This window comes from Simochromis diagramma, unplaced genomic scaffold, assembly GCF_900408965.1.
Source record: "Simochromis diagramma unplaced genomic scaffold, fSimDia1.1 OVJJ01000802.1, whole genome shotgun sequence".
NCBI lineage: Eukaryota > Metazoa > Chordata > Actinopteri > Cichliformes > Cichlidae > Simochromis > Simochromis diagramma.
The window spans coordinates 20,131,992-20,157,350 of NW_024387492.1; the positions used below are offsets into that span (position 1 = coordinate 20,131,992).

The following is a 25,359-nucleotide window of genomic DNA, read 5'->3' on the forward strand; positions in this document are numbered from 1 at the left end:
ACATAGTGATGTAATCAGTCAGCTGACCGATGAGCCAGAGCTACCCTGATGTAAACAGAAAGGCTTCAATAGATGCACATCAGTTCTCATATCTGCTGTTTAAAAAAGGTTCAAGTGTCATTTTCATTAACTGCCTTGAAATATCAAATCTGTAATCAATGAGCAACTTTTTACACCCAGAATCACAAAATCACACGACACAGAACGATGCTCAAAGAGGTTATATTAAGAAGCTGCAAGCATCTTAAGTCCTACCACTACAGAGAGTGCACTGCTTACAAACACCAACGACCAAACGCTCTGCAAAGCAGACATTTTAAGGTTAACTGATGAGGGGCCGGTTTCACAAAGATAAGCGGAGTTCCCTTTTTTAAATAAATTAGCTAAGACGTCCATCCATCTCACCAGTCTGTGTAGATATTAACTGCTATAATCAGGACTAATGTCAGTGGCACTGCTTCCTACACGAACAATAAACATGTAGAGCGGGCGGCTCTACGGGATTACAGCGTTTGGCCACCCCAGCATAAGCATGAGGCATCTTTGTGTAACTCGCCCCACATTACATGGTTTAGCAAGCCTTTTTGATTTTAAAGCAAAAGTCGAGAAAGAAGCTGATTCTGTGTGTCAGCTGCCAGACTTTTAGAAACACAGCATTAAAAGCCTTGCTTTATTTAAATCAGTGTTCCCCCTCAGACACTTCAGGAATCGACAGCATCGCTCTGAGGGGCAAATTCAGAATGCAAAAGTACATGTCAATAAATGAAGGACTTGATCCTGCCCTGGCTTTTCACCTGATGTAGAGTCTTTAGATTTAGAAACTGTGGACTCTTCAACTCTATTGCTCCATTGTTCGTGGCACTGGAAGCTTTCTTAAATCTAGCAAGGCTTTTGTTCTCAGAACGTTTTGATCATAATGCCAGATAAAAGTTTGCACTTAAATAAATCAATGCGTGCCATGACCTTGAGGCCACAAACAGAAAAACAACAAAAGCAATCATGAAAAAATTAAAAATTTGGCATATGTGGCACATACCGTTTCAAACACATGCTACTTAGAATACTAAAGAGCAATGAAACTATTCTGCTTCATGCACACTCTGCTGCTGAAATATACAGCATGCTTTGTTTTAATTGTGCACAGCTTAGATTAATGGAACTGTGACATTTGTGGAATCAAACCCAGCAAACGTGTCGGTTTAACTACAGTCAGAATATGTAGTGCATAGTTTAACAAGTTAAAAAGGCTTGAGTGCATTAAATCTAACACTACAAATCTGTATCTTTAAAGACTACAACAGTGAAAAAAGGTGCACGAGGTGAGGCTCACATATCCCAGCGCATCTTCCTCTGAAGAAGGTGACAGATATTTGTTTGGTGAGATTAAGTGTTTAAAGGTGAAGGCAGGAGGAAACACAGGGAGGAAAAAACAAAAAAAAACACACACACACACACAAAGGGACAAGAGGAGGAAAAAAAAACAAAACAGAGAAAGGAAGAGAGAGAAGAGTATTAGCAGTGAAACAGCTTCACCACATTGCTGCTGTACAACACCGAAAAAACACATTCCAGCTCTGCACTGAGGAGCACGCTCACTTCAATTTATCTCATGAGTGGGGTTCGCTTAAGGTGACTCAACTTCAGAAACTGGGATTAGTTTCAGTAAAAGCTGTGAGGGCAGCCAGAATTTCTCCACATTCAACAAATCCATCTAAGAGCTGACCTTAGATTTGCTGAACCATTTAACCCACTGAAACTTCAGCTGAAGTAGGCTTGCAAATTCATCTTCGTTCAAGGGTGAACTGAAGCTAAGAACTTCTACTTCTCAGCAGGTTTCATCTCACACATACAGGAGCACATGGCCACTTGTGATCACACATAATTTAGGTCTCCACTCCAGCTTTTCTGCAAGTTTACAGCATCCTGTGGACACCAAAAACTGATCTTTCTCCTCTATCCTGCACCATAAAGTCTATTCTGTGCCTCTGGACCAAAACATGTCCCATTTCTTTTTTTTAAATGATGTGAACTGGCACAGGCTTCGCCGAGCTGGCTGCATGTTGTTGTGGTTAGGTGTGAACATGACCTGAGGAACTTCAGCAAACTAGCCAATCTATGTCTGAGAGAACCAAATCAGAATTTTGCCTAAGTTCATAACCATGAAAAACAGGTTGTTGGTCCAGAATAGAAGACAGGACATAACGACTTGTCTTCTTCTGACCAATCACATTTGTGCTGGATGTGTTTGCATACAATTCATGTGGAGACACATTTCTCAGTGATTTTGCTTTTCTCCTTTCTTTCTATTTTAAAATCTAAATATTTAAGCAGCTTAAATAAACAGTGCACAGAACAGGAAGTCTTGGCTCAGATAGATCCTGCTTCAATATTGTTTTATTTTCCAGACAGTATTACATAGTGGATATTTTTTTCCTCCTCTCTCTTTATCATTGTTGTTTTTAAATCTAAATATTTAAACAACTGAAATAATCAGTTCACAAAACAGGAAGTCTTGGCTCAGATAGCACCTGGCTCTACAAAAACACTCAAATATTGCCTGTTGTCCTGCATTAGCAGACTAGATGATAGTTTTCCAGATTGCTTCTGATCCTATTCACTACCAGGACAAAATGAAGGGAATTTCATTTTCTTTTTCAATTCTGGGATCCTCTATGAGACTTTTACCTGAATAAATAAAAGATAACAAGTGTGATAAACTCATTCATTAACTTGTTATCACAATTTCTAAACTCAAACTATGATCAATGGTTTCCAATGACTTACAGGAAACTATTAAACTCACTATTCAGGTCATATACCGTAGTTATATGACAGTACAAGAAATATTACACACAAAATGTGCCACTGGTCATGACGCTTTAAATGATGTTTAATGACATGTTTTTATTTTAATCCATGACTTGAAAAGTATAGGCTGATTAGGTGTTTTCACAATGAATACATTCAAATATTTCTGCTGAGTAAAACAAATAAAAGATTAAACAGAGACAGAGATGATAAAATCATTATAACCCTCTGACCATTATGAAATGAAATCGTGATAAAACAGAATTAAGTGAAAAGGCAGGTGAAGCACTGACATGTGTATGAGTTTGTAGTAAAAACAAAACAGTTTAGTCTTTGCAAATAAAAGAGTGAGGCATTCTTGAAAATGTAGTGACATAAAAGAGCAGAAAAAAGATGACTCGGAGGATGTGGTAATAAAAAAAAGCACCAACAATCGTACCTCACAGTGATCTCACGCTGGAATGGTTACACAGCATTCAGCCAGGAGAGGAGGGGTCGTGCACGTACAAGGAGACACACACACACAGACACGTGTGTGCAAACAGCGAGAAACATAAGAAAAACAAAACGTGAGACAAGCGGCTTGTCAGAAAAAAAGGATCATTCATAACATAAACCTCTTCCCAAAAGAGAAACAAAAAATTCACAATACACAATAAATGTTTGCCTGTGGAGAGTCGTACACACTTCAAGTGTGAACTTTAATTTCATGTTTGGCTGGACAAGAGTTTAACTGTCATATATCAACTTTTTATGACCACTTCATTTTACTGTAGAAACAACAAGTGAAAACAAGCGAATTATTTCATGAGCTGTCAATTTTATATGACCAAGTGCGAAATAATGTAGTCTAAAACCACAGTCGTGTCAGAAGTACTGATTTAAAAATCTGCGACTTTCTGGATGCACAGCACTATGCAAAGGTCTTGAGCCACCCCATCCTTTATATATCAATGATTTAAAACACAAGCAAAGAATAGTGGTAATACAGTTCAGAAGGCAAAGAAAAGAGTTGGTATTCTTTCCTTGGCCAACAAAGGAAAGCGCATAATGCCAACGTTTTGTACTTTCCATATAAATATAACCATGAATGTGTTTTTTAATTTAAAAAAGGCATATTTTAGTAATTTTAGTAAAGGCAAAGAGAAAAATATCCATGCTGACCTGTGTGTGCCCGTCTATTTCTCATTATTACATACTGCACACCTGCATGCCTGTGAATGTGACAGATGCTGTGGGTGTTCTGGCAGCGACCATGACTGAATGTGCTGAAGGTGGAGCAGAGCATTGTTAGCGGTAGATCAAAAAGTGAGTGGATGACAGAACAATGAGGTGAGCTAAGATGAAGGACACGATCTTTCCTTAAAGGATCATTAATTTAAGGTACCTACTTAAGACCTCTAACCACGAGGTGTAAAAGGAAAAAAAGCATAAAAAGACGTCACAAATCTTCCTCCATCACTTCAAATGGCAAAAGGGAAAAGTGTCCAGGAATTTTACTTTCCTGATTTTTAGTACCCTTAATTACTTTTAGTACTATTTTATCATAAAGGCCACTGTTGCTTAACTTCATCCAAACTACTAAAGCAGAGGAGAAAAATATGACATCAGCTAATGTGCTCTACCATCAGACGGGAAAAATAGCAAAATGGCGGCTGAGGGAGCAGCATGTGACATCGTGTTATTGTCCACAGCCCATCCTGTTCACCAGGTTTAAATTCCTGCAACTTCTTCCACTTTTTCAAAAGAAAGTTCAAGTCAAAAGTCTGCTGTGTTCGCACAACAGACGCAATCCAGCACAGGACAAATGCACACCTGCAAGTGGTCAAGTAGTGTGTGTCACTACCATGAAGGTGCCAGCATTCAAATTAAAGTGAAGTGTGTTTTTCATTTGCTTTTTTTATAATAAGTGCAGTCTCTGACTTAAAAAAAAAAAAAAAAAATCAAACTTCACCTTATTGTTTGTCCCAACTATGGACCTGACATGTCTGATGAATCTTAGATGTTGGGATGTTTTGGTAAATTTGCCTCCATCTTTTATTTCCGTATCATTTCCCCCAAAATAAAAATAAATAAAGAAGAATTTTTTGCCGTCAACGCCCCATAGGCCATGTTCACACTATTCCACACCAGCCAGCACCACACTTACTTTGAAAGGTTAAAAAAAGAAAAAGATTGTGCTGAAGTAATCATAAAGGCATTCCCACCTTAGAGTTTTTAGAAGAATATGTACCTACAGTGAAAGCCGGTCAGCAAAATATAAGAAGCTCTATCTAAACATGTAGGAATAGTTAATGCCAGCTTTAATACATTCCACCTGTCTGCAGAAACTACAGATCATAGTATCCTTTATAAGCCCATGCAATTAAAGCTGCAATTTTCCAAAATAATCCCTCACATCCTCAAATGACAAAATGATAAAAACATAAACATTCCTTACCTTCTCCAGCTGACTGTGTACGTGCTGAACAATCAAATCCAAAGCTACAAAGTTCTCTCCACCTGCACATAAAAAACAAGCAACGTGTAAAGTGCTGATAGAGAAGAGCGCTCCTGTGCTTTTCTATGGTGAACTAAAAATACTGCCACTGACCTCTGGGAACCACAATGTCAGCAACCTGCACAGTGGGCTCAATGTACTGCTCGAAGGCTGGCTTTACAAATTTGTTGTACTGTTTGATGATGCCACTGATGTCCCGTCCACGTTGTGATATGTCCCTCTTCAGCCTCCGTATGAGGCGGATGTCTGAATCTGTATCTACGAACACCTTCATGTCCAGAAGCTGGCAGACAAAAGCCAAAAGGAGGAATCACTCATCGACCTGTAACATTTTTATATGCGCACAGTTTTTTGCTTTTGCTGCATTTATTTGATCATTTTATAGTGATTTCATGTTTCTGTATATGTATATACATATTACACACAATGACTATCATTATTGATATTAGGATATTTTTGTAACTCTTTATGGGGTCAATACATTTAAGGTGCTGGCCCCATAAAGGCACCACCAGTTCAGGTTTTATATCAATACTAATAGCAGGATTTTCCTGCAAAGTTTTTGGGTATCCTTAAAGTTTAAGCACCTGTGCCCCATTTACTACAGTAAGCTGCAGTTCTCCTTGATTTGCAGAAGTATCCATAACAGCATCACACACCCACATACATTAACAAGACGCTCCATCAATGGTCCAGTACTTTTTTTAAATTGCTGGCAGCGGACATATTTATATCCTCTAATAGCATCTGTTAACATATGTCCGCCCCTAGGATTCTGTTATTGTGGCCATTTCCCTGTAAATAATGGTTAGTCGGGCTGAGTACATAAAACTTTGGAGTTTATGTGAACAGGCTGAATCCCATTCAAAGGTACCTCTTTTTGCGCTACACATACTTTACGTATGCAGAGTACTGTTGGATCCACTGAGGTCACTTCTCTAAGGTGAAATATGTTGCAACTTGACTCTATATCTGTATATCTTGACTGTATGTCAAGAAACTTTGACATATAGACTGGAGGAGCTAAGAATCATACCACAAACCTTCCTCATCATCAATGACCTCCTGATCCACAGTTGCCCCGGAAATGTAGCTCTGGTGTGTGTATGTGCTTTTAATTAGAAACTCTGGTGATAAACTAGTGGCTGTAGTGCAGGACACTGCAGTCATTTATGTTTGAAGAGTTCTCTGTAGGCCAAAACAAAGTTTCCGTTCATAGAATTTCTGAAGACAATGAATGAAAGATGTTTTATTCATTATTTTACTGATAGCCTTAGATTACTGTCTGGGCATTAGTAAAAATGACAGAAACAACTCCTGAGAGCTGCATATTTATTTTTTTAAAAGCCTGACCGCTTCTAACAAATGTCACTACTCATCAGTTAGGGAGTGTTTTATATTCCCAGCTCTCTGCAGTAAACACTTGATCTTGATATAGTCAGAATTTAAAGTGGGACATTAAATGTCCCATTTTCATTTTTTATCCTTATATGCCACTAAAATAACATAACATGACTCTCAGTGCAAAATATTATTAATAGTATTTTTTATCTTGCACAAGAAGGATAAATGTATTAAAGAAGAAGAGGAAGTAAAGAGCACAAATTGCAGTGTCCGTGAAAAGGCACTTTGAGCTGCTTCAATGATTTGACATTTTTACATCGGAAGCTTGACGCTGGGGTCGGGACATGCTGAAGAATCTGAGGAAACACCAGTTATCATTGCAGCTTCAAAGAGAAAGTCAGCCCCGATGCACCAACTAAGCTCCACTAAACTGAACCTCAATTCAGCAAAGACAGAAGACAGAAGACAAAAATCAATGGGGCAGCATCACAACAAAGGTGGGACAACAAGGAGGCAAAACAAAGAACTATTGATGACTTTTGAAATTAAAAGAAGTCTGTGTGTGATTTAGAGGAGGACGGCAGCAGGAGCGCAGTTATAACTCAGTTGCACAAAAAGCCACTGGCTGGCAGTTCAAGCTGCTGTAAATCTGACAGACTGACCAACCAAAAAGGTGGCAGGTTGCTGGATAAGCAGTGCTGTCAGCTTGGAGCAGATGAATGAAGAGTGGCCTGGTCCCAAAGGTTAGACAGCAAGGCTGTGGCTCTAGATCATTTCCTAACCTAGGAAAGCTCCCAGTTTTCTTTTGCCAAAGTGATGAGGCTGGAAAATTGGAAAGTTTTCCTTTGATGCAGCTACAAGCCTTGAATGTGCAATGAGCAATGAACACCAGAGAAATTTGTGGATTCGTTGATGACATTTATGATATAGTAAAGAAAAGGTGGAAATTTGTTGATTTTTTTGGTTTAAGTACAAGTGCAGGATTACACAACATATCATACATCAAACATTATTGCTGGTGGGTTCAGGACTGGGCATGTATACAACTGCAAAATGAAAAGCTATATCTGTATCAGGAACAATACACAAAATCTTTTACTCTACACTTATTATTGTTCAATCCAAACAAAAAATAATCTCAAACAATTTTTTTTAAATTAAAACTGCACATTTTTCTACTGGAAGTATGCCTAAAAATGAAAAACCAACAAAGAAAAAACACCACTGGCTTGGTGTCCAACGTTGTCTACGCAGATGGTTTGTGCCAGCATTGCTTTGACTTCAGGAACTACTTCTTTTGTTTTTAGCACGGACAGGTCAGATGTCATTTTAAAGACCATTTGATGTCCATTCTCACATAAGATGGTCTTAATGGTACCACGTGCACCTACTTTGTGTATTATGTATTGTAAGACGAAACCTTGAGCCAAAAACCAAAACAAGAACAGCTACAGAGCAGAATTTGGCACAACTGAAGTTTTATTTTGATTGGCTTGTTTTAGTAATTGTTTGAAAATAAAATTCTTTAAGATTTATTTTGTCTCATGTGACAAATGCATTACTGCAGCCACTGTTTGTGTTTGGCAGTATAGAAAGATAAGGACTCCAAGTTAATACAACTTGATTTTAAATAAAATATAAAATAATATGGAAGGCACGTGTGTATTATCCAAGAAAATCATTTGAATGAACCCTTCACTGATGTAGTGAATCAAATAATATTTTTCTGTGCTGGTAGTGTTTTATTAAGCCTAAATAAATGAACGGGGGAAGCGAGATGGAAAAGATCTATTATAAAACATATGCAAATTTAATCTGCAAAAACAGCTACTGACATTTAGAAAATACATATATCAATCATGATTCAAATTCAGATCAACAACATACAGACAAAAACATGACATCTTTAGAAAATCCAATGAATAAATTATCTGAAAAACAAGCTGCTTCATCACAATAACTGAAAATTCCTCCTACTATGAAGCAGTCTTCCATAATGATCTGCAACACTGGCCACAATGGTTTGATAGCGTGAGAGAAGCACCAAATCCTATTATTAACCATGTCCCTTTGCAACATCTTGGTTTCTTAAAGGAAACCTCTTTATTAGCATATCGGATCTGCAGCTGTAATTGAATTCAATTACAAGAATGGACAAAAAACACCATTGATCACAAGAGACGCTGACTGTTATTAACTTAATCAGATGGTAATCAGCTACACAGCCGGGTCTCAGGAGAGGCTGCCTGTCTTATCATCACAGTCCAGCTCTCCTGCTCTCTCACACTCACTCATACACAATAGAAGAGGCTGGAGAGAGTGACTGCAGGACTGATTAGCAATGAAGAATGCCTCTTTTTATAAGTGTTTATTCCCTCTGACCCTCAAGAGCATTGCAATGATGGCAGTGTCTCCTTAGCCTCCTAGCACTAGTCTTCTCTACACATCCATAAAAATGGATGTAAATATCAGCTTTAGGAGCCTAAAAAGCAAACTTTTAAAATAAAGCTTAATTTGAGTCAATTTCTGCATCACATCTTATTTTTATAGTCCAGATAAATATACACACACCCTCCTACCAGCACATCACCCCTGTTCTTCAGGAACTTCACTGGCTCCCTGTGAAATTCTGGATAATATAAAAACTTCTTCTGCTCACCTTCAAGGCCATTCATAACCTCGCACCTCCTTACCTTTCTGACTTGTTAAGCACCACCTTTTCTGCCCGCTCACTTCAATATTCTTCTATCCAGCTTGCTGTGCCTTCCTTCTGCCTCACCACCATGGGAAGCAGAGCTTTTAGCTGCTCTGCTCCCAGGCTGTGGACCGCTCGACCCCCAGATATAAGGAACACTGGTCCTTTCCCATAGTTTAAATCTTAACTCAAAACCCATCTGTTCAAATCTGCATATTCACTGTGAACTCACTGTTTGTTAATTTTATCTTGTGCTTTTGTTTTATTGTTCTTCATTTTTTCATTTTTCCATTATGTGTTTTATCCTATTGTAAAGTGTCTTTGGGTGTCTTGAAAGGTGCTTTATAAATAAAATTTATTACCATTATTATTATTATGACATAAATATGAACATACACTCAACTTCTTGTAAACACTAACCAGCCAATCACATCTCAACAACTCATTTTAGCATCAACAACGAGCTGAAGTTCAATCCAAGCATCACAGGTGATTTAAGTGATGTGGTATGTGGCTGTTGGTGCCTCAGACACGCACATTTGAAATATTCTAAGGAAGAAAAATGTAAAAGAAAAGTAAAACAGAGTGGAGGGGATACTGATATTCTTACCTTGAGCAACTCCTTGTTGGCGAAGGCTAGGATTCCCTCAAAGATGACAACATTAGCACCATACACAGTTTTCTGTAAGAGAGGACAAATTTAAGGACAGGTTCACATTTTTTTCCCCCCACTTGAAGCTGCACTTGCAGTGTGTTCATGTTGATTGTACTGGTGAACACAATGTTTCTTAGGTTATTAGTTACAAAGGGATAGGGGTCAAAATCCTCCAACCCCGCACTGTGTGGACACCTTGAACTAAGTGGTTCATTAACTAAAAATAATTTCAGTGTCATAAGTGAGGATATGAAAATTATTCACAATTAATGAGCTACAACGAGTGTGAAATTAAACATTTATGACACAATACGGATGCGTTTTAATTAAGAAAAAATACACTTCAAGGTCAGAAAAAAGTTGTTTGCTTTTTTTTTTTTACCCAAATATATTTTTAAAGTATTCATTCTTCATGCTGGTCATTTAATGTCCTTTTACTTTGAAACACAAAAATAAATCGAATGTTTTGTTTATACAGTTAAATTTAAGCTGTTAACTATGGATCGAAGAGAATTAGAGATGTCTGTAAAATAGTCTTCTTCCACACAAATTGAAATAATCCATCTTTACTTTTTGTTTTGGTTATCCAATTCAGAGTCAGAGGGTGAGAGTCAGGGTACAAACAATAAAATAAAAAGAAATATATGAAGAATCTATGCGATATTTTACATTTCAAGGCACATGAGTTCTGGTTTAATCCAAGTTCAAAAACACAAACAGCACCACTGTAAGTTGCAAAATTGTCCTCCAAACTATATGTGATATCACAAAAACCCAAACATCTGGCCACATCTTAGACTGTGACTTAAACAGAGTATAGAAAAGCTTTTCTTCTTCTGGATATGAACATTAAAAAAAAAAAAAAAAAAAGCCTGGATCTACTTGATTCTGTCAAATTGTCCTGGTCACATACAGAACTGGGAACAATAAGTTTAAACTTGTGGGTTGTCTGTGTTTTCTTTGTGAAACTATGACTTGCCAGATGCACAAGCCTGGACAGCACACTGCTGAAATCTGTGACATATGCAAATCTGGTCTCCTGCTCTCAGACATGAAACCCTTTGCTTTCAGATAAACATGATTCCTGCATTAACTCAACATAAACCAAAGAAAACTATGAGACTTAAGCACAGTTATTTTTTCTTTTTAAATTAAAGGAAACACAATATCCTTGGGTAAGGTGCAATAAATGAGATAAAAGACACTGCCCAAGATAACACAAATCTACTGTATATAAGATGAAAGCATAAAACACATTTACAGATGATTTTTATTTACCTTCAGACTTTTATAGATGTCAGTTACACACTGTCACTTGCATGTTTGTGCATGACATACAGCCACTGACGCACAAACACAACCTCAACCCATGTTTGCTTTACTAACTTATCTGATGAAACTCACCCAGAACCAGTTTTACTACCAGGCGTTTGAGAAAGAGGTTAATAACCGATTCAATCACAGACAAAATGGTGCAGAGTATGTCACAATCCTATTACCTTTCCACGACCAGCTTCATGCTAAAGTCAATAGGCTGAACACTTTGCTATTGATTTTGAGAAAGAGCGGAGAGAGAGGCAGAGGCAGTGTGCACAGTTTGAGAGAAAGTGAACTTTAAACAAACAGATGAGTGTTTATTGATTTATTCATTTCCTCCTTCTTTACTAAGACATGATTTAGTGGCTCTTTAAAATACTTAAGTGCCAGTGCTTGAAAGAGAGAGAGAGAGAGAGAGAGAGAGAGAGGGAATGTGACCTAAAGTTTTACCAAAGAAGAAAAACTAAGTTGCTCGCTCTTGTCCATCTGTATAACTGCTTTATAAACACAGCCTGCAGCTTGATGGCCCTCAACACCCTCGAGGCCTGAGTCTTAATTACATCCACCCCGTTACAAAAGGCCCATAAAATGATCTCAGATCTGAGGCGATTTCCCGTGTGGTGTTGTGGCTTTCAGCCATGAAATTACATCGCAGAGAAATAGACAGTGAGCTACGCCGCCTGATTGATTCCTCACAATGCTTCTGGGAGGAGATGCTGGGCTTAATGTACTGTACCCTAAAATCCTTAATAATTAGCAAATTAGCAAGCATCTGAATTTTCATCAGCTTAAATAACTGAAGCATCCCCGGAGGTGTTAGGTGATTTGTAACTGTAATGTTCATTTTTCTCCTCTCAAGTGTTCAGTGCTTTTATTTCAATGAACACAGACTACACTAAACTAACCGAACTCAAGTGGGTGGAAAACTGCTTCTCTTCTCACGACTTTGACACATTTGGGAATATTCTAATAATACACATTTTTATCAAGTCATCAGCTTCAGTAGCTGAAATAGCTCACAAGTTAGTTTAAAGCAACAAAGCCACTGAAAACTACTCCTCTATGTGGAGTAAGGCAGGGACTAGTAGGTGGTTTATGGGAGCAGACCAAGTGTTTCTATGTCTTCCCACTGTAGAAACCTCGCTGGTGTCTCATGCTTAGGCATAACTGATGACTCTGTTCTGGTCAGAGTTTGCACCAATCACATGAAAGTCACAAATGAAGTTTTTTTTTCTTCCTGTCAACATCGTGTTTTCACATTAAAGGAAGCATAGGAGGGGTTTTTTATGGAAAAACAACAGAAAGGTTCAGAATTCAATAGAGAAGTTCACTTGCATCTGAGACCTCTGGAAAAATAGTCACTGTCGAATATATTTAGGAGCACATTTGCAAATATCAAATATAACATATTCAGCCTAAACTGTTTTTTAAAAGGCTGAGTGAGGATGTCTATGACACACACACACAGGCTGCAAATACACGATGTCCCCACCCAGACAGTAAACCCACACTGGGAGGAAGAGAAGCTGAAAACAGCAGCGCCTTTTATTGTGATTGCCATGAAAACCTTTGCACCTACAAAGCCAATAAGAGACAGTGGGGGGGAAAAACATTAAACTGGACATTGCCTGCTGGCAGTGGGCATCCTAAAAACTGAGAGGGAACAACAACATTAAGAACCACTTTAAAAAAAAAGCACAGCAGAAACAAGACCAAGAACAGCAGCGCAAAAATGAAAAGAGCTCAAAACTAAGTCAGAAATTGATCTATATGGTGGGCGGGCTTTTGGAAGATTAAGTTCAAGGAGATTTTTTTTTTTTTTTGATTTGATTTTATTGATTAGCATTCAAATATCTCAGAGATCTAATGTCAAAGACTGAGTGAAGAGAGGAAGTGGTGCTGAGAACAAAGCAGTGAATGTGAATACTCACTGTCTGTCTCACAGGTAGCTGAGATATCAGGTTCAACATTTATACAGTCCTGCATGTCAAAACAGCTGATCCTTCATCAGTAGAACAGCATCCCTAATCTTTGTGTAAACAAACAAACAGCAGCCTGAAGGACCTTTTAGTTCCTGGGAAAAATGTTCCTGAGACAAGCAGTCCTGGGGGCTTTGGATAGGAGACGTCTGCAGATGACTAGCCAAGACCAACCAAGCAAAGTTATGGGAAAAACATCTTCTGTTATGCTTCACGAGTGTAATCATCAATTACACTTAATCTGTTTCATGAGGACTTTGTGGATGGGATTTGATCACGTGACTGACTGAAATTTGCAAAGTGTTCACAACAAAAAGCAGATCATTCTCAACTGAACCCTCCCCACTTTAAACCAGAGTACAGAGCACAATGTGACGACTTAAAACACAGAGGTAAACCAACCAAAGCTGTAAAAACTATGGAGGAAAGTTTGTGTTAAAAATGCAAATGACAGTAAAAATGGTGCTCCGATGGGGGGAAGGTTTCAGTTTCAGTCACGAAACTGAAATTTTCAATCACGACCCAACACAGTGTTAAAGTTAATCAGAGGGTCTCACCCATTCTTTGCGTCTGGAGTGAGTGGTGAAGTCATAAACTGGCACTTTGATGCTTTTTCCCTTCTTCAGCTTTCTCAGGATGTTGACCAGCAGCTCAAAGTCGAAGGCATCGGGGTGATCGAAGTTGTACTCATTTTTAGCTGCCAGCTCCTGCTCTTCTTTATTCAACACCTGAATGACAAAGAGATATAAAGAATTAATGCTATTAATCACAGTACTTATTTACACTTCAGTGCTTTCAGCTGCTTTTTGTACCTTGTAGAAAGAGTCCATTGAAAGCAGAACCACCCAGGGGACATCCAGCGCCTCAATTATCTTATTGGCTACTGTAGTTTTCCCAGAGGCACTTCCTCCACACAGACCTGAAAACGATGGAGAGAGAGAATCACAACACTATTACTGACGGATAACGACAATCTGCTCAACTAGTACAGAAACGTTAGTCTGTTATATTAGAAGCAGACAGCAGAGCTTTCACTGGATACTTTTCTTTAAGTCAAAAGTCCAACACGATTCTTTTGATAATAATTTTACTTCTCATAATTTCTTCCACCACTTCTCTGAGGTGCATGAAAAGGAATAAATGAAATACTTGGGATTAACAATGACTGCAGCATGAAAGGCACCCAGGAAAACTCATGCAGAAACATTTTATTCAACATCTTGATATCAAGGACAGCAGGAGTAAAAACGCAGGACATCCCTCTAATAAATTAGCACCTCAGTCTATTATATGAATGTCAGTCACAGTTATGCAGTTTTATCTAAAAGGCAAAAAAGTCATGTCATTCATAATTAGGGAGACTTATCTCAGACACTACTGGGTCAGTTTGACTAATGGAAAGATGTGTTTTAAAATATCCTTCAATCCTTGAAGGCCACTGACAGTAACGCTGTGCAGAATAATTAGGAAGTCAGAATTTCACAGTTAAAATTACTTGCTTGATTTCCCACTTGGAAAGCCTCAGCAACCCCGTGTGCCCCACAATCCAAGTTGGCGGCACTGAACGCAAACGGTAATAAAACTGTAACACTTTTAATCTGCACTGCCACTGTTATGTATTTGTGACTCACTAAATAAGCCACATCCTCCTGAGAACCGAGGAAAAACATTTTTCAGTTTAACTTTCTTGGTCCACTACAGACATAATGATTGGCTGGGACTCCGAGCACTGACCGAGCTCTATCCATGAATGTGCTGTGGTGGTGTTTTTAAGAACAAAACGAGTATAAAAACATTTATGTATATTGTTAGTGATACCTGAATGGATCTACCTTGCTAAGAACCAACATAAATCCTGTTTTCTGTGCTTTTTCTGGACAACGCTAACACTGGAGTGACATCACTCCTGTGTTCTAACATCCAAGTTTGGAGATAAATGTTACGACGTCAGCTAAAGATAATCCTAATCCAGTACTTTTTTTTAATTGTTATGGGACAACAGACTGCAATGTTCCTGACCTTACTGGTACACTGCTTGTGTTTCCGATTCATTTTCTGTTTTCCTGGCACATAAACAGAGCGTTCTCTTTACAACTTTGGACACACCGTGCAGATTATGACCCAGGTGATCATGTCTGACAATCATCCCAATCATCTATTTATCACTGCTTTCAAGTTAAAAATCGCCAGACCGATAGATTTTTGTTGCATTTAAAAAAAAAAAAAGCAGAAAATACTATTTTGTTCATCAAACAGCTGAAAACCACAGGAAAATGCACAGATTTCTATTAAGCGACTATATGAAGACTAATCATTCTTATATGTAGTCACCACAGCATTCTGACCCAGAAAAAAAACCATGAGACAACAAATGTTTATGCAATTAGTTTAACTGTACGGTTGGTATTCTCAAGCTCTTTTCAAGCCTAACATATGTTGAATGAACTGATGAGTTTGACACAGATGTCCACATGCTCCATTATTAAAACTGTTACACTTCTGTTACACATGTTCTCTTTTCTCTGACTGCTCTGATTGCTATCAGCAAATGTCCCCTGACCACATTATACAGTTCTATTCAAATTATCTGTGAAACAACACCAAAACATAAATGCAAAATCAAAATGTATTCAATATCAAGAATTAACCTGACTGCAGCTGCCTTAATAACTGCTGTCACTATTTATTTAATAGCTGATTGGTTTTTTCATTAATCACTGACACACTCAGCTGTCAGATGCCGACAGGTGGTGAGATAAAAGCATAAAATCAATTATCAAAATTAGAGCTCTTACTGACCCATTACAGTGGCGTAATAATGGCTTTACGTATTTGGGTATACAAATTGGTAAATCCGAGGATCAAATATTCAAACCAAATTATATCAAACTGTTGGAGCAAACCAAACTTAACATTCAGAGATGGATGGATTTTCCATTATCTCTCATAGGGAGAATTAATGTTATTAAAATGAACACTTTGCCTAAGTTCATTTACTTATTTCAATGTCTCCCGACAAATGTTCCTAGAAGTTTCTTCAAAGAGCTTAATAAACTTATAACTTCTTTCATATGGCAAAAGAAAAATCCAAGAGTCAAACTCTCCTCACTACAGGCCCCATATTCAAGGGGAGGACTTAATTTACCAAACATTAGGAACTATTATCTTGCCTCCCAGTATCGATCAATTTGGATCTGGCTACATGCAGAGAGGAGTGAGGTTCGATGGGTTCCAACAGAACAACATGAGGTGAACCCCATACTATTAAAAGATGTTCTATTTTTAGGTACAAAAAAATGTCTATCCAAGCTCACAAACAATTTGATAATATTAACCACCTTCTGCGCCTGGCAGGAATCCCACTCACTTCTGAAAATAAATCTCTTTTCTTAGAAGGATACACCTATGGGGCAACCCTGATCTCTCTCATCATATTGCTGACCCAATATTGCTGGGATAGAAGGACAGAAATATTTGAACTGTTGCTGACTTATACAATAATGATACATTTATTGACTTTCAACAACTAAAGGAAAAATTCAAACTCCCAGGACAACGTTTCTTCAAATTCCTACAAATAAGAGATTGGGTCAAAGAGAAATCCAAAGGGTTATTCCCCGAGATAAAAAGAAACTCCTCTTGAAACGCATCTTTGCACCAAACCATGGAAGTCAATAAAAGGAATAGCATCTTCTATATATGCTATTATCAATGAAAAGTTACCTGACCATAACAAAGCGTCTATAAAAAGAAAATGGGAGACAGACCTGGGCCATGTCTATGAGGTAGAATGGCACCATTTATTGGAACAGGCACAGACCATGTTAATTTCTTCAAAACACAGGCAAATGCAATTTAATATATTTCATAGGATATATTACACCCCTTATAGGTTACATAAAATTGATAATAATTATTCCCCCAAATGTTTGAGATGTAAGGTAACAGATGGTGATCTCCTGCACATGCTGTGGAATTGCCTGGAGACGAGCCATTGAAATAATCTCAACGCTAATGGGGATCCAAATTGAACTGGACCCAAAACTATGGATTCTAGGTGACACAGGTTCTATCAATGTGAATTACCATATGAAATGTTTTATTTTACTTGCGAGTACTGCAGTGAAAAAATGTATTCTGCTACATTGGAAATCTGAAAATTCTCCAACATTGAGAGACTGCATTAATGAGCTAGCGTCCTACTGCACAGCTGAGAAGATATTGCATGGTGTAAAAGGGAAATATGGAACCTTCGAAAATATTTGGGGGCCCTTCCTGGCAGTACTACCGTCTTTGGACCTAATAGATCATAGAGATGACGCAAATCCCCCTGGGTCTGCCTTGATTTGATCCCCGGTTAGGCCCTCCTGACTCGATTTCCTGAATGCTGCAGTTTTATCGTGGGGGATGTTGATTCCTGTGCATGAGAGTTTCTATAGATAGGTGTAAATATGGGCTGTCTGGATACACGAATGTGATGAGGTGGAGAGCCATACAGGGGTAAAGGGGTGGGGGGATGGTGGGAGGGGTTCACATGATGTGTTTTGTGTTTTCTGTTTTGCTCCCTTTTTTTTTTTTTTTGAGTTCTTTGTTTTTTTTGTTTGTAAATTCTGTAATTATCAATGTTGTTATGTTATGTTATTATTATTATTATTATTATTATTATTATTATTATGCTTGTATTTTCTGTGTTTGGTTTTCGGATGTCTGAGGTTATCCTTGAAAGGCATAGATACAAGAGTGTGCACCTGGGAGTGCTTCTGTGGTCACAATGGCCTGCCATGTTGTGGTTATTTGTTGATACTCGCTCTGTCCCATAGCTGTGAGTTTTCTGTTTGTTTGTTTTCCAATTTAAAAATGAAAATAAAGCTTAGGGGAAAAAAAACCCTTGTCCTTTCTGCTTCACATTTAGCCATCATTTGGATGTGAGGTTAAAAAATACTGAACGTGATGGCGATGAACAAAAATCATGCAACACGCTTTATGCTTAAGAGTGCAGAAAAATCTGTGAGCGCAAACATATTTTGAGCTGAGAGACAAAAAAGAAAACATGAAACCAATGGGACAGATGTCTAAAATAAAAGTCAATCCCTGCCTCACCTCCCTCGACCTCCTGGGTTAAAGACCACAACAGCAATCTTTCAGGAAAACAATCCTGGGACGGGGGCCAGAACACCCTGCTGGCTGGCAGGAGGGGGTGAAAAGCAGGATGAATTTGCTGTTGTGTCTTTGTTGGTGCATGTGTGTGTGTGTGTGTGTGTGCACGCAGGAACAGAAATAGCCTACAGAGCTGCTTCAACGACATAAACAACTCTTGGTGAAGTGTTGGAATGGGGTTTTTTTTTTGCCCTGATAAGACCCATCGGGGTCGAAACTGCTGACTAGGAAACCGGTCAAAGAACACTGTGGGGCTGCTTATTTCCCGATTACAGCTCTGAAGATGTTCTAGAAATACTAGCTAATCCAAAGTATCACAAGCTCCTGCATAGACAAGAAATTCTCAGCACGTCACCCAGCAGCAAAGCCTAGCCACTGGAAAATCCTGTTAAAACAGATAAAACTGCTTTTTCTATAAGCAATAAACCCAAACTGTAGAGACAGCAGCCACCTTTGATACCTATGAGGCTTTACAATGTTTTTCTGCCATTCACTTTTGCTCCCATCCCTAAATCCATCTGCTCCTGCAACCCCAGCACTTTATATTCTCCATTGTTTCTTGGGACCAGATCAGCACAGTCCCCCTTATGTTACACAGACTGCTCCTTTAAATTGGGGACCACGGTACAGTCGAGTGTGAAATTGTAACCAGTCATTGTGCGCCATTGACGGTAACAGATTGCCAACTAAAGATAATGTCCACCTCTCCCTCCACCTATCACCAGTCATGCCAGTCTGATGCGTTTAACCACGGTACGCTGGCTCTGCGGCTGTTAAACGTGCACAGGCACACACAGGTTTAGTGTCTCTGTCACGCTCATTTTACTGCTGCTGGGACTTGTCCCGATGCAGATATTTTACTGAGCTGATCAGCAAGATGGCAGCCGGCTGTAAATGCACCCACAATGCACCCAGAGTCTCATGAAAATGTTAGATTTCAGTCTGAGAAAATGCAAAGCTGCTGCCCAAGATAACTGAAATGTCAGTTTGGTAAATAATTGTTTTATCAAGTAACAAGACTAAGAACCAGCAGCCATGCAAACAGCTCACTAAGGATGTATTTTGGCACAGCAGTGTTTAGACTTCAATGCCAACAAGATCTCACATATGCCTCGTTTCCACCAGCAGCGAGTGCTGAGCCAAATTTCCCTCAGTGGCTGTACAAAAAGAAAAAAAGAAAAGACGCCACATTATCGCAGGTCTGATAACCAAATACTTACACAGCATTACCTAGCACGAGTTAGGCAAATCTTTCTGGGAATAAAACAAAGACTGACCAGAATCTGCTGACTGCATCTGTACAACACTGTTGCAAAAGCTTCTCCCAAATTCCAGTGACATCAGTGGTTTTATTGATGGTGCGCCTGTTACAATTTTTTTTGGCAACTAAAACCAGTTTCTTTCTTTTGTGTGTGTGTGTGTGTGTGTGTGTGTGGGGGGGGGGGGGGGGGGGGGGGCTCTACATTCAACAACAGCACAATGGTGGTCAAAAATAATAATAGGATTCTGTCCCCAGGTATAATGTTCATTTTAATGCACTAGCTACAGGAAGCGGACGAAAGTACCTGAGATTTTTAATCTAGAAAAACTCAGATAGCTATATTATTGATAGACTCTGTCATTCACTTCCTCCTCATCAGAATGCCAGGAGAATGCTTGGCATAATTTTAAACAATTTAAATGAAATAAGATGTTCTCTCACCTATAACGAAGGCTTCTTTGAAGGTTGTCCCAGTGACATTATACCAAGGTGGTCTGCCTGCAGTGTAGATCGTCCTTTTACTAGTCCTCAGCAGAGGAGGCTCTGTCTTGGACTGGCTTGTAGTCCGTTTTCGTGGCGATAGCGAAGGGGTCAAAGGACAGCGGGGGACATGGTTTGAGAGGCCATCCAAGGAATCGTCACCACTTCCACTGGGGTAAAAGAAAGGAAGGTAAGCGAGCAACATTTAACCCTTTTAACAGGTTTTTAATTAACAGGTGACATTAATGGGAAACTAGGATTCACATGTAAATAAGTATATATCACGCAATGTGTCCCTTGAAGGCTACACTGGACCGGTCCCCAGGCTGTGATGGGGCAGGACTTATAAAGAGACATGACAACCATTCATATTCACACCTACATCCAATTTAGAGTCACTAATGAATCTAAATATGATCTGATATGGGTGAGATTTACGCCATGGAAAAAACTGGACAGGGGTGGGTCTGTCACATCATATCACAGCAGCAATGCAGTTATGCAGCTTCAAATAACACCAACAGAAGAGACATGTTTGGGCACCACAGGGCATTGTATTTTGAACGCTCCTCTACATTTCAGGTGTGCGGCTTGACTTTCACCAAAAAACAGATTGTTTGCGTATTTTTAGGCAAGCAAAGAAACACTTGTGGGATGTTTCCAAAGTGCCGTGAGATCATTTAACGTAATTGTTGGACTCATACTAAGGCTAAGTCCTCATGTTTGCCTGCTTTTTGAACAGTTTGTGTTTGCAGTATGCCATCAGAGATGCCTTGTTCGCTCATAGTGGACCCCCGCTGCTGCTCCAATACAGGCATTTTCATTTTTACAACATATCTGCAGGTTTATGACCACCATTGTGTCAAAAGTAGCCTTTTTCTAACCAAAAGTAGCTCAAAGATGTGAAGCTATAAATGGGTATAAAAAGGGAAAACATTTAGCTAAATATATTCAAAATATTTTATTTAACTCTTGGGAACCTGCAGATACACTGTTGTCCTGTAGAGAGAGAAGAGGGTCTCTGCTCACTCCGGAGACCCTCTATGAACTCTCCTCTTCACAGGGAAGCATCTGCTGTCGGTGTGGTTGAGGGGGAGGAAGGGGGTACTTGCCGGCCCTCCCCAGGAAATCACACCGCTGCCCTGGACACAGCATGACACTGGGTGGGGAGCCACCATTCACATGAGTAAGGCTGTCATCATTTGGCTGGACTTTATGGTTTACAAGTCACTACAGTTTGAACATGCAGTCAGTTTCTCAGATCGTATTTAGAACACTAAGAAAGCAAGTGTGAAAGCTTCACCACAAGGTTTCACTTCACTAACCAGTGGATGACCACCTACTGGCTATGTCCGTGTTTTATTTATAGTCTATGGTTGTAGCTCAATGGCAGAGAAAGTAGGCCATTAAATATTAACTTGTAAGCGTGCAGAAATAGGCAATAGGTTGCTTTTTGCAGAAGCAAAATATTATGCAAATGTAACACTTTTTAGGCTGATTTATGGATTTTTTAAATTTCCTTTTGGTTTTTTTTCCGCTTCTGTGCTTCATGCACATCTTAGTCCCTGTAAAGATAGACACCTAACGTAGATAACTCGCTGACCTAATTTAAATACAAACTAAATGCAGCTTTGCATTTTATTTACAATCAGTGCAGCCAAGTTAAAAGAACACCTTTACAGTAACCATCAATTTTTTGAGTGGTTGATATGCATAAAAGTATGCAAGGATCCAAGGTTTTTCATTGGTGCAGTGACATTTCAATGATTCAAAAACTCATGCATTTGTGCATAGATTTAACACCCAGCTGCACTACAGCTACACAGCCAGGTCACCAAGCTGCCAGACAGACACCTGATCCCCAGCACATCCTCAGTGCTACGTGTTATGAATAAGGGGGCGTTAGCAACAAAGCAACACTAGCTTCCGTTGTGATACCATATGGTCAGTGAACATCTAGAAACTGGTGGTAATTAACAAAAACCGACCCTGGTTAACAGTAGCCATTCCTAAAAATAAACATTTGAAATACACAATTTGAAAGTGAATATTTTTTGAGATGTGATGGTTAATACGGCCGAATTTAATAGGCCGCACTGAAAAGCTGCCGGATACTTTTAAATGATGAATAAACGCTTTGTAAGTTGAAAACGTTCATAAAATCGTCATTTGTCGCATTAGTCTTGCATACAGAATGAGAGGATCTGTACAGATGCTTATGGAAAGAGACGAGGGCAGAAAGTGTTGATGTGACCACAGATAAAACCTCCATAGAATATTTTACGACCGGGCCCAGGTCTCTCTGTCCTCACTTAGGTGTTTTTTCGCTAATTCTCCCATGTTCTTTATTAAGCTTTTGTTCTCTGCACCCACGACAAAACACAATGCGTGGGTTACACCGAGTGTGGCAGCTAGCTGGACTAGCTAGCTGCCAAGAGCCGTTTCCACCGCGGGGCTCGACAACACCCCCGCGTGCCACAACAGCCATATTTTATTCCTTCCTTTTTTACCTGTCTGACCTCGACATGGATCTATCCCCTTCCGTCCCTCCATCTGTCTGCGGCTCATCCGGTTTGCTGTCGCTGCTGGTTGCTGCCATGTCTGCTCAGTCAGCTCAGCGCGGCGCGGCGCGGAAACCAAACACTGGGAGCGTCGTGACGTCAGCGGGCGTAAACTAAGATTGTGTTCAAGGTAATAGAAAAAAAACCCGAAACTTTTTTCCAAAATTATTTCGAGGATAGTATAAAAGAAATACTATCTCCTGGTTTAAATTTAACAACAACAAAAAACCACTAATAATGTATTTAAAGACTTCTATTTATTTTAGCTACTTCCTTTAAGGGTTGCCACAGTGGATCATCTCCATCGCACCCTATTCTTAGCATCCTCCTCTCATGCCAACTCTCTCAATCTCCTTCTTCATTGCATCCGTTAATCTCCTCTGAGGTTTTCTGTCCGGTGTATTCATTATACCTCCACTGCACATGCCCAAACCATCTGACCCTTTCCTTAACTTTGTCTCCAAACTGCTGATCCTGAACTGTCCCTCTTTCTAATCTTGTCCATTGTGGTTGCCCCCAATGAAAATGTTAGTACCTTCAATCTGCTCTCTCTCTTTTTGTCAGGATCCCCATCTCCAAGCCATACATCATAGTAGATTTCACTGCCATCTTGTAAACGTTCCCTTTCTCTCTTGCTACTATCATTCTGTCACAAATAGCCCCTGACACTTGTTTCCACCTGTCCTACCCTACCTGCACTTTCTTCTTAACCTCTCTTGTGCACTGTCCATTTCTTTACATGGTTGACCCCAGGTGCTTAAACTCATCTACCTCCCCTACTCCTGCTTCTTGAAGCTTTGCTGTTATAGCTGTCTCCATGTCATTTGGAGATGCATTCTATCTTTCTTCTGCTCACTTTTCATTCCTCTTCTCTCCAGACCCCTGGTCCCTGATCTCACTACAGATCACAATGTTGTCTGCAAACAGTCCACAGAGACTCCTGCCTGACCTCATCTGCCACTTATCGCACACCTCTATACTGTCTTGCTGTCTTCATAGTTTCATAAACTTTTTCCTCTGTAGTTACAACAGCTCCGCACATCATTCCTGTTCTTGATATAATTAATTTTAAAATAACTTTAGATAATTTTTTGGTTACCTTGTTCTTTTGTCTTAGTTCTAATGGTGAATTTTGTGATTAATTTAATTCGCTGGTTTGCCACTATGACAAAATAATGAATTGATTTGTGCTATTATTACAGTAAATTAAACATTAACTATTTTGTTTAGCTAACAGATTCTATCGTTAATGCTTACATAGTAAATAATCTTTTACGTGGTAAAAATACAGGTTTAGAACAAGAAATAATTGCTTATACAAAGATTTAAATCAATTGTTAAGTTCAAATAAAGTCTTGTCATTGTTTTGCCAAGGACTGTCATTGTAAACTGGCAGTTTAAGGCACGCTTGGAAGTCTTTGTTTTACGCTTGGAAAAAGATGCACACATGCCACTGACTGATTACAGGTAGTTTAAATTTACTTTAAAAGCATTTTGGGTGAATTTCTGTGTTTATATATGGAAAAGTTCTTGGGAAAACAAGGGTAAGGCTAGATATAAATATTTTAATAATTAGTGAAAGTTACAATATGAAAAAGAAAATCCCACTTGCACTGCCAAATAGTAGTAAAAATTAGTTTTTGTTCCAGGTGGTGATTACAAAAATACAGGTTTCTGCAGATCCAGCAAATTTACGTTTGTCCCATTGGAGCCTGAACGCAGCACTGGAGCGCTGCAGTGCTGAATTTGAGACGAATTACAAGAAAAGTCTCACAACTTAAAATAATTAGCGTATCATGCTGTGTAATGAATAAAACGCATTTCAAAAATAGAGGATTTTGCATGTTCATTAATTCAGATTCTTCTTTAGTTAGAGCCGCATTAACCTGCAGGTACGGAGAAGTATTATTTTAGAATTTTAGAAGCAAACAAATATTTTGCGAAAATGTTAATATGAAATCCTCCTGAGAACAGAGGGGGAAAGGATCTTTCAGTTTAACTTTTTAGGATTTGCGAGTTCACTACAGAGGACATGAATGAAAAGACTGGGGTGCCAGGATTGACACTAGGGTGTTAATTTGCGAGGGCTTTGTAAGACTAACTGAGATTTTATGTACAGGATATTAGTATATATGACTGTGTTTTTGTATTACTTTAGTCGTATGTTTTACTTATTTGTTTATCTATTTATTTATTTGTTCATCCATAGCTACATAATGATAATTTAGGTATAAGAGCTATTTTATTAATTGTTACCCATCTGTTTAGAGTTACGCCTAAAAATGTTCTGTTTCCTTTTGTCTAACAACAAACACAGAAATTGCACAGAAATGTCCTTTGGCTTTCATATGTATAAATAAAGCTGTAGTGAATGTAAAATGTGACGGTGGATCTGAAATACTTGGAATATATATATATATATATATATATATATATATATATATATATATATATATATATATATATATATATATATATATATATATTTGCGTGGGGGTTGCGTGGGGTGTTTTTTTAAGCTGACGTTTTCTGCTAATTGACTTTCTTTCACGCTCGTCCCATTAGCATTCACCAATGATGTGCACAGGGTGATCAGTCAGGC

At 38.8% G+C, this 25,359-nt stretch overlaps 1 protein-coding gene across 3 annotated transcripts in view; it reads right to left on the minus strand.

The window, feature by feature from the left end:
- The window catches only part of si:ch211-243j20.2 (uridine-cytidine kinase-like 1), a 29,643-nt gene extending 6,803 nt beyond the window's left edge, over positions 1 to 22,840 (minus strand). The window contains exons 1-8 of one of the 3 annotated variants that reach the window (XM_040017265.1): positions 22,707 to 22,840; positions 20,158 to 20,366; positions 14,111 to 14,217; positions 13,856 to 14,026; positions 9,958 to 10,029; positions 5,402 to 5,591; positions 5,249 to 5,310; positions 1,331 to 1,350 (exon numbers count right to left, since the gene is read on the minus strand). In XM_040017265.1, the coding sequence (XP_039873199.1) occupies positions 1,331 to 1,350; positions 5,249 to 5,310; positions 5,402 to 5,591; positions 9,958 to 10,029; positions 13,856 to 14,026; positions 14,111 to 14,217; positions 20,158 to 20,366; positions 22,707 to 22,795 (920 nt within the window). In that variant the 5' untranslated portion in view covers positions 22,796 to 22,840. Of the gene's footprint in view, positions 1 to 1,330; positions 1,351 to 3,247; positions 3,265 to 5,248; positions 5,311 to 5,401; positions 5,592 to 9,957; positions 10,030 to 13,855; positions 14,027 to 14,110; positions 14,218 to 20,157; positions 20,367 to 22,706 lie in introns of all 3 variants that reach the window. The other 2 variants (XM_040017267.1, XM_040017268.1) reach the window with 2 other exon arrangements.
- Between the last annotated feature and the right edge of the window lie 2,519 nt (positions 22,841 to 25,359).